This window comes from Cornus florida, unplaced genomic scaffold, assembly GCF_030987335.1.
Source record: "Cornus florida cultivar Cherokee Brave unplaced genomic scaffold, ASM3098733v1 CherokeeBrave_3.0.0_Hap2_Chr05, whole genome shotgun sequence".
In the NCBI taxonomy this organism is placed as follows: domain Eukaryota; kingdom Viridiplantae; phylum Streptophyta; class Magnoliopsida; order Cornales; family Cornaceae; genus Cornus; species Cornus florida.
Genome location: NW_026775575.1, coordinates 110152800 through 110163310, shown reverse-complemented (window position 1 = coordinate 110163310; position 10511 = coordinate 110152800). Strand labels below are relative to the sequence as shown.

The window sequence follows — 10511 nt, the reverse complement described above, 5'->3', positions numbered from 1 at the left end:
TGGTTAAGCTAACTAGGCCGGGTGCGACGCCTTGGACGTGCCTTGTGGTCGTGGATGGTTAGTCAATCCCCCTTTCGTGACGCCTTGGAGGTGCCTTAGGTCGGATTACACTAACGGTTTGGTTGTTGAAATAGAATTGTTTCGGAAATGGGGAGTGACATTTGCATAACATTGCACTTCATGGCATTTTAGTAAATTTGTGATTGGTTGACATTTGCTACATATTTGTTGTTGTGGTTGAGAATATGTATTCCCCACAGTATGACCCCGTTTCTTTTTACGTCTTTCTTATGTGAATTCACGGGGTCATAAGAAGTGTGTCTTAGACACTTTCTACTGAGTTTATGCTCACGCCATTATTTTTAATATTTTTCAGGACACGGAAAAGAAGTGGCGAACGACGATCTACCACAGGTTTAGACGAGCTTGGAAACTCATTTTATTTTGTTATCTTTTTGTATTAGAACTATAATATTTTGTAAATGTAATCTTAACTATTTTGAGAAACTTTAGTTTAATTGGTACAATGTTGTAAGCTATTGACTTTAAAATTCTAACTATATTTTATGGACTGCAACTTGATGTAACTAAGGTGTGTTTCTTGTTTGGATGAAATGGTGGAAGGGGATTTTTGATACGTATGCAATCATTTTGGGAATGTGATACAATAAATGTATTGTGCGTTGGGACATGATAGGTTATTTTTAAGGCCTAGTGAGGCTATTGCATTTTTTTTTGTATTTCAACAGGTTGTAGATGGGCGTTTTTTAAGGAGATCATGCCGAAATTTTATATATTTTATTATTATTATTATTTTGGTATCTTTTTTTGTCATTACAGTATCTCTCTACCTAAAGGTAAGTAATGTTTGGTGCCATATTTGCCTAATCTGCCTTGCCCTACTGATATCATTGGGACAACGTGTTCCTAAGCCACTCCCTGTTTACATACGCGTATATGTATGTATGTATGTATTATAAAAAAATATATGATTCATGTCATATTTAAGATAAGAAAAATGATAAGAGAACCGAACCAAACAACCGAATAAAAGGTCGAACTTAACGTGACTCAACCACGTCAAATTATTTTTTAAACCTCTTCCCTTATCTCTCTTATCTTCCTCTATTTCTCAATTTTTCTTTTGTATTCAATTTTACCTTTGATTTTGGTTTTGTCTCTCTTCTTAATTTGGCAAAATTGAAGATAAAATAAAATAAAATAAAAAAATTTCTTCATGTTTTGTAAATACAGAAGCACAAAACCAAAACAGAACAAAAAAGTAAAAGAAAACGAAAAAGAAAAATAAAGCTACAACTGTTGTTTCTCTCCTTCGTATTTGTTTTATAAAAATCAAACAGAAACTTTGAGAAGATTCATCGTTTCTCTTCTCTAGATTATTTATTTTTATTTTATTTTTATTCCGTAAGAGATCAATGTGTTTTGTAATGACAACTCTGGTGTGGATACTTACTTACCCAAAAAAAAAATCTTCTGCATATTTTTTATCTGGGATTGGAAAGATTTATTCTTGTAAGATTTATGAATAGAGAAAAATACCTGATCTTGAAAATGGAGTGAAGGTAAAGAATTTTGGATTTTGTCTCTAGAATACTTTGGATATGTGTATATCAAGAGAGAGGATGTACAAGAAGATTGGTGAAGAGCCAAACACAGAGAGGAGGAGAGAGAAACGAAGAGGAAGAGGGAGAAAAGGAAAAATTGGGAGAGAAAATATCGATGATAAGGAGTTAGGTAATGAAATTATTTGAAGTGGACAAGGCATAATACAAACCTTACTTTCATTGGGACAACGTGTTCTTAAGCTCAATCCCAGTTAACATATTTTTGGGGAGTGACATTTTGGGTCTAGTGGTTCGGACCACTGAACCCTTGGCTTGATCTCCTTGAGTTGGTTCAAATTATGGGACGGAGTAAGTCTCTTTGGGTGCACCTTTTTGGGTTCATAGACACAGTTATTTTTGTTGGTTTATAACCACTTAACTTACACCCAAACATTGCCTGAATAGACACAACCCAAGATTAATGGGTCACACCTTTATTTATTTAATTTGAGTTGGGTTAGGTTTGGTTTCTTGAAGATATTGAATAATTATGCACTAGCCTAACACAAATGGACTACCCCACACATATTAGGCCCAACCTACTACAAAAAGAATTAATCTTTTTGAACCATGCCTAGGAACGGAGCCTGGGTCAAACAGTTTTGGCTTGGGTCAAGACCACATGAATATGGTCCATGCCCACAACTCCCTTATTGGTTTGTGATCTTCTTCTATTCCCACACTTCATATATGTTTTGGGTAAAGTGCATTTCTCTTTCTCAAAAAATTCCCTGAACTATTAAAAAAGACACCTAACCCTCTAAATTATTTCATTTAAGTCATGTTAGAAATTTAATAGAAATGAAATCATGTATGTCACATGAGGGAGGACAAATTTTTAAAAGGATAAAATTGGCCATTAAAGAGTTAAGAGATAAACTATGATATATATATATATATATATAGGGTAATTTACACAAACCTCCTCTATGATTTGTTATAATTACACAGGCCTCCCCTTTGGTTTGGAATTTACTCGGACCTTCCCTAATAATGAAATTATCCTACACAGACCACCCTTCTATTAGAATCAACGTCAGTCAAGGATGGAATGTGCTGACGTCATGTACAAATTTTACTTAAATCTCCATAATACCCTTGTCCCTACCAATTGATATATATATATATATATATATATATACACACACACACAGAGAACCGTTGTGAGAATATTTACAAATATTTCTGGGATTTTTAAATACCTGTTGTTGGTGTCGGTGGCCGTACCATTCCAATCCACAACCTCTGTTATTGATCTATTCCAATTGTAGTCGCTAGAAAACCTCCACTTATGATTTGTTTTTCTAGCCAATACTGAGGTGGAAGTGACATCGTTCCTGGCACAGTAACCGGTAATGTCGACGGCGGCAAATTTTCTGACATCTTCTGAACGTAAAAGTCTTTGTTGAACCTCCGGCCATTTGATCATCAAATTGTTTTTGATACGTCGCTTGCTCTTAAACTTTAATTTATAACCTTTGCAAATCCTAGATCTGCCTCTGCATCTCCAAACCAAACAGGAAGTCCATATGGTTCAGCAGTGTTGACGATTGTACCAGAACGGAATTCAGAGCATCCACAAACTGTTCCCTATCTGACTTCCCCTCATTCGATGATGATCCTAGGGATTTTGATGCTGCGATCCACTTCCAAGACTATATATATAAGGCAGCTGTGTATAACTATATGTATAAGGTAGCTGTGACGTCATGCTTAGTCAATAACATATGAGTACTTTAGTAATTTCAGATGGCAATGTGAGGGTATTTCAGTAAGTTTGTTAGTGTATTTGACAGTCCATCACACATAAGGGAGGTCTGTGTAGGATATTTTCATTGTTAAGAAAGGTTCGAGTAAATTTCCAAACTAGAGAAAAGGTCTGTGTAATTATGATAAACTATAAGGAGGTTTATGTAAATTACCCATTATATATATATATATATATATATATATATATTGTTTGGTCCTTATTTTCTCTCTCCCTCCCCTCTCCCTTTTTTCTTCGCCACTGGTCTGAATAAAACAACAACAACAACAAATCCATTACCAGCGACGAGTGATTGGGGGTGGAACATGGCTAATATGAACTTTGGAGAATGAGAACGAGTTTTGATTTGTTGTGGCAAAGGAGTATGGATACGGTGCAAGATGGGTGTTGACCAGAGAGTTCGTCGGCGACTATGTAGAGGGCGACGATGAGACGACTACATCGTCTAGCGAAGCAGAGAGGTCCGAAGAGGTCTGAAATTGCAAAGTGTCACCTAACAAACGTGGGATCCTTGGTGCTCAATTGCGTCGGCGGTTGATATTCACAGTCTCTGCTTGCATCTCCACTGATGATTACTCTGACAGTGGACGTGGTGGTGCAAATATCATCGGTCTAACGTATTTCTCACAAACATGGATGTCACCGTCAAATTGCAACGAACCGTTTAAGATTTTGTTGACCCAAAAGGAATGGCCTCTTCCTTCTTTCACCGGAGATGGTGGTTTTGTCGTGTCGACTGTGAAAAAATAATAATAATAAGAAAGGGGAGAGATAGAAGAGACCCGGTCAAGAAAAAAAAAAAAAAAAAAGATTGAACTTCAAACCTTAACTTAACGGCTAACAAGTAATTTACGTGTTCCGTTAACGACTGATTAACATTTTGTCCTTAAGTCCAACAAAATGATAATTTAGGAGGTTTTACTTACTTTCGGGAGTTTCTTGCAATCGGGTTATAGTTCAGGGGAATTTATTGCACTTTACCTTATATATTGTATTTTTTTAAATATATATATTTTTTCTCTTTTTATTGGGGTCATTATTACTTATATTTAAGGGTAAATTACATTAACATTTCTTGAAGTTTGGACAAATCTCACAAAAGTGAAACGTTTAAGATTTATTGCTTTGACCTCTCTTGAGGTTTGAGCGTATGCTCAACAACCCCCTCTCTATCGAAACTTGTAAAAAAAAAATTCATAAAACGACCAAGTTGCTTTTACACTCCATTTTTTTTTTTTTTTTTGTAAAATTTTTATTTACAAGATTTTTTTAGGAAAGGGTAACGGTGGTGGAGAGGAGAGAGAAAGTAATAAAAGAGATAGGATAGAATAATTAATTTTTTAAATTTTTATAATATATTTTGTATTAAATATAAGGATATAATTGACTTTTTTAATTAAAAAAAAAAATTAGAGTAATAAACCTCATGCACTCCATTAATGTGAGATTAGTCCAAACCTCAAAGAGAATAAGTGTAATTTACCCATATTTAAACAAACGAAGATATACAAGTGTTAAACAGGTCAGCTACTTACAGAAAAGAACACCGTTCCATTTTGGACCCCCCTAAAACTCTTAGCTGGATCTACTTTTGTTTTGGCCCAAACTTAGCTGTAACACTTGAATTTTACTGATTTTCAAAATTAGTTTCCAACATGTACTAACATATTATGTGACGAAATATTAGTATATGACAAGTAATGGAAGTGTGACAAAAAAACAAACACAGAGAGAGAGAGAGAGTTGATATACTCCCATTGTTTGGTAAAAGAGAATGGAAAAGAAGGATAGAGAATCAAACATTCCTTTGTATCCATCATTATTTAAGAATTTTTTTAATAAAAATTATTTGTTATTGTATGATAAAAAATAAAAAGGAATTTATGTGGTTAATATATTCATATTTTCTATATTAATTTGTAATTTATATAGCTTCTCTCTACTGTGTTGTTATTTTACATTTAAAATAACAGATAATTTTTATTAAAAAAATTCTTAAATAATGATGGATACAAAGGAATGTTTGATTCTCTCTCTCTCTCTCTCTCTATATATATATATATATTGTGACTATATCTCTTCTAATATTTAAAATTATATATATATTGTATGATAAAAAATAAAAAGGAATTCATGTGGTTAATATATTCATATTTTCTATATTAATTTGTAATTTATATAGCTTCTCTCTACTATGTTGTTATTTTACATTTAAAATAAAAAATAATTTTTATTAAAAAAATTCTTAAATAATGATGGATACAAAGGAATGTTTGATTCTCTCTCTCTCTCTCTCTCTATATATATATATATTGTGACTATATCTCTTCTAATATTTAAAATTATTTTAAATTTCTTTGTCTCATATAAATGCAAATAACATATGAAACCCACCAACATGGTTTATAGCCTTTTCGTCATAAAAAAAATAATAATAATAATACAAAAAAAAAAAACAAGGAAGAATGTTAGGCATGTGGGGAAATTGGTCCCCGGCCCTCATCTCATTGTGAGCACATCACAAAATAATAGTAATTCCTTAAAAATGAAAGAGCAAAAAAAATCCTGATTTGTGGGTCCGAGAAAAAGCATAAAGACATTTATCTTAGGTAAGTGGAAAGGAAAACAAAATAAAATTGGTAACATTAACCTCATTTTCTCTCATTGTCTCATTTTGAAAAGTCCCAGATGCCTCGATAGTCCAGTAATTAGTGTCTCCAATGAATTTTGAAAGTGTCATACTTCTACTCTTTACACCAACTAATCTAACCTTTAACTATTCTTACCTTGTTAAAAAAAAAAAAAAAATTTGAAAAGTCAACATAAAATAAATACTACCGCATAACATATCTAATTTAAAAAAAAAATTGTCAAATAAAAATAAAAGCTATTATCAATCATTGCCATATAAGTGTTACAAAATATTCCAAGTTACTACGTAGTAACATACATAGTACAGAGTACTTGGACTTAATTTTAATAAGTTGCATATCTCCTTAATTTTTTTTTAATATGGACAATTAATAATGGTAACTAACACACGGAAGAGAAGTGAGAACATGATCTAAATTACATATATAAATTTAAGACAACCATATTATAGAGAGAGACAGAGAGACAAGTGTGAGCGCGAAGTTGAAACATCAGATCACGACTCGACAGATCTTAATTACCAAAATCTCTCTTCGCATTTCATGAATTTATGTATAAATCTCACCTTCAACGCACAATCATTTATTACAAATATTGACCTATACACCCCCACTCATTAATACACTTGGACTACATTATATACAGACACCCATAAATAGGGGAATGAGACTACGAGTGTGATCAGAATTTTCTTCTTCGTCTCTCTGAGTCATTGCATCCCTGTTTTTTTAAAGAGAGAGAAAAGAAAAGAGTTTTAGAGAGAGAGAGAGAGTAGGAGTTGAGAAAGAAGAAGCATGGATCGAGAAATGGTGACCATTGAAATCCAAACTCAGACAACACACCACAGCCAGTACTCTACCATTTTTAAGAAAGCTAAGCGTCCTGTTACTTTGAAGGTATAATTCATGATGATTATATTCGATTTTAAACGCATGCATGATATTTATTAGTCTCTCAATGCAAATATATATTGTCATTGGAAGATCGAACATGCATGATTCTTAATTTGTTCTAATTCTAACCATAGATCTTATTTTAGATTTTATATATTAGTACAACTCTCTCATTAATAATACCACTTAAAGACTACGTAATATACAAACACCAATAAATAGGGAATGAGAGTGATCAGATTTTGTAAGAATGAAGAAGCATGGAATTAGAAATGGAGATCACTATAGAAGTCCAAACTCAGACGACACAACACCACCAGTACCCAGCCATTTTTAAGAAAGCTAATCGTCCTGTTACTTTGAAGGTGATTCATGATCATGATCTTCAATCTTCTACATATGCATGCATGTTCTTTATCAGTCTCGTTATGTAATACTCCATATATCAAATGTAATTTTTAAGGTTGTCGACCTTCAAGATTGTAATGTTGTTCACACCAACGTTTTTGAAAAATGGGGAGCCAAAAGACGTCTCTCATTCAATAGGTTCCCACGTCTTTCTGTCTCTATTTTGATCAAACTCTTCTGCATTTACTATTGTACAGTATATAATACTTATATATATAATATATACTATATATATATATATATATAAATATATATTTACACTTGCAATTCATGTATCAAAACTGCCAAGAATTAAACAGTATCCCATTAAGCATTTTTCCAAGAAACTGCCAAGAATTAGTACAGTTTTTTGTTTTCATAATAAAGTAACAAGAAACTCTTTGTTATACACAGAATTTGCGAAAACTTGGTGTTCATTTGATTCGTTAATTCAATATCATTTATTCTGACGGAATCAGATAAGTAAACACACGGTTCAGTTAAAATTTATAAAGTACAAATTTGTTAGAATCGATATGATTAACGACTTGGGTCATAAAAAAAACTGAATTTGATCAGTTAATTTTATAATATTTACAAATCTATTATCTATTGATTCGGACTAATGGTTAATTTGACGATGTTCACAGTTTGAGGATGTTGTTTACAAGATTAAAACCAAGGAAGGAGGAATCCTAAAGAAGAAGTCAAAATCCGAAGAGAAAACAATCTTGAAGGGAGTCACAGGAATGGTCCTGCCCGGTGAAGTGTTGGCCATGCTAGGCCCTTCTGGCAGTGGCAAAACAACTCTCCTCACTGCATTGGGAGGCCGACTTGGAGGCCAAATCAGTGGAAGCATTACTTACAATGGCAAGCCCTTTTCGAACCAAATGAAGCGAAACACCGGATTTGTGACTCAAGATGATGTCCTGTATCCTCATCTCACTGTGACTGAAACACTAGTATTCACTGCTCTTCTCAGGTTACCAAATACTCTCACTAAACAAGAAAAGGTAACACATGCAGAGTCCGTGATCACTCAGCTTGGATTGACTAGGTGCAAGAACAGCATTGTAGGGAGTCCATATTTAAGAGGGGTGTCAGGAGGAGAGAGAAAAAGGGTTAGTATAGGCCAAGAGATGCTCATAAATCCAAGTCTCTTGTTTCTGGATGAACCCACATCAGGCCTTGACTCAACAACCGCTCACCGGATTGTATCAATCCTGTGGGAGCTAGCTAATGGAGGAAGAACTGTTGTGATGACGATACACCAGCCATCAAGTAGTCTATTTTACATGTTTCACAAGGTGTTGCTGTTATCAGAAGGTTGTCCTTTGTATTTTGGGAAGGGAGAAGAGGCCATGGATTACTTTGCTCGAATCGGATATGCCCCATCAGTTCCCATGAATCCTTCTGATTTCTTGTTAGATCTCGCAAATGGTATGTGCACTCAGATAACAGATTAATTGTGATGGTATAAAATTTCACTAGACTAATAATTACAGAAATATTTTTGTAGGTGTTGTATCAAATGATTCCCATGAGGATCCAGCTGTGATCAAGCAGACTCTGGTTTCAGCTTTTAGAACCAATCTAGCTGGTAGATTGAAGGCAGAGCTTCATGAAATTGACGGTGATGATCATGAAGGTCTAGAAGACAAGCAGTACTTCACACAGTGGACCACAACATGGTGGCAACAGTTTTCAGTGTTGTTGAGAAGAGGGGTGAAAGAAAGGAGGCACGAGTCCTTCTCTGGCATCAAGATTGGACAGGTCCTTGTTGTAGCTTTTGTTTCAGGATTAATATGGTGGCATTCTGATATCAGTCACTTACAAGAACAGGTAACAAAATCTTTGTTTGTACATAGTTATTTACCGGATATATATATTGATAGTTTTCAGTGTGAAAGCTATCTACATCTAAGTAATAATGTCTTTCTTAACATTTCTTGATGGATTGCTTCAGTTATATGTCTATGGTGACCACAAAACAAAGGGAAATATAGTTGAGATGGGATGGGAATGAAACATTTTGAATCATATTAACAACGTACTTCAAATGAAATCTTATTAAGCATAACATTCTTAGAAACTTAATCAAAAATACTTATTTGGCTACCCATGTAAGTTTGCAGATGGGACTATTCTTCTTCTACGCAGCATTTTGGGGCTCTCTACCTCTGTTAGAAGCTATTTATACTTTTCCCCAAGAACGGATGATGCTCGAAAAGGAAAGATCTTCTGGGATGTATAGACTGTCATCATATTTCATCGCGAGGACTGTGAGTGACCTACCCATGGAGCTTGCCCTCCCCACCATTTTTGTTACCATAACATATTGGATGGCAGGGTTCAAACCCACAGCTGGAAATTTCTTGGGAACCCTAAATGTTGTCCTATTATGTGTGTTAGTCTCTCAAGGCCTAGGACTTGCAATTGGTGCTCTGGTAGTGGACCAAAAATCTGCCAGTATGCTGGGAACAGTTATAATGCTTTCCTTCACTCTAGTAAGCGGATACATGGTTCAGAATATCCCCTCCTTCATAGATTGGACTAAGTACCTCTCTGTCAGTATGTACACATATAAGCTCTTGTTGGTGTCACAATATAAGGCGACCGACACGTACCCATGTGGTACCGGCGACGCTTGCTTGATTGGGGAGTTTCCGTCTATAAAGCCTATTGGTCTTGGCGGCCAAGTCTTCTCTGTGGTTGCTATGGCTATAATGCTTTTGGGTTACAGGTTCGTTGCTTATATCGCCCTAATGAGGGTTGGAAAGACAATCAAATAGGTGGAGTACTCCAGATTAAGACTAGTAGCATGATGTTGATGATGATGAAGTTTTAGCTTTACGACAGTGAGAAAGTGTAGGAGGTTTCACCCTGGCTAAATATAAATAGATACCTATATATATGTATCTTTAATATGTAACTTTTTCTGCTGTTCTTCAAGTGTTTTCTGTCCAACTGCATCTTGTTCAGATAACAGCACAGGGCATAATCTAACATATGTGCGTAGAATATTTCAAGTAAAAATAAAGGCGCTTTAGAGTCTTTCCAGTGCTTGAATTCTGTGATATTTTCTTATTCTACCATTAGTTGTTACTGTCTGCATTATGACCTTAAACATTTTAACTTATGGAGGGCCTTGCACTTGCATGAACAATTGAAGAGGCCGAGCCTGCC

The 10511-nt window shown here is 34.6% G+C and overlaps 1 protein-coding gene across 1 annotated transcript; it reads left to right on the top strand.

Annotated features, from left to right (window-relative positions):
• The first annotated feature begins 6851 nt into the window (after positions 1-6851).
• On the top strand, positions 6852-10117 carry LOC132309957 (ABC transporter G family member 9-like). Its single transcript, XM_059808205.1, has 4 exons — positions 6852-6941; positions 7976-8765; positions 8845-9167; positions 9461-10117. The coding sequence occupies exons 1-4, from the start codon at positions 6852-6854 to the stop codon at positions 10115-10117; spliced, it is 1860 nt and encodes a 619-aa protein (XP_059664188.1).
• Positions 10118-10511: the final 394 nt, after the last annotated feature.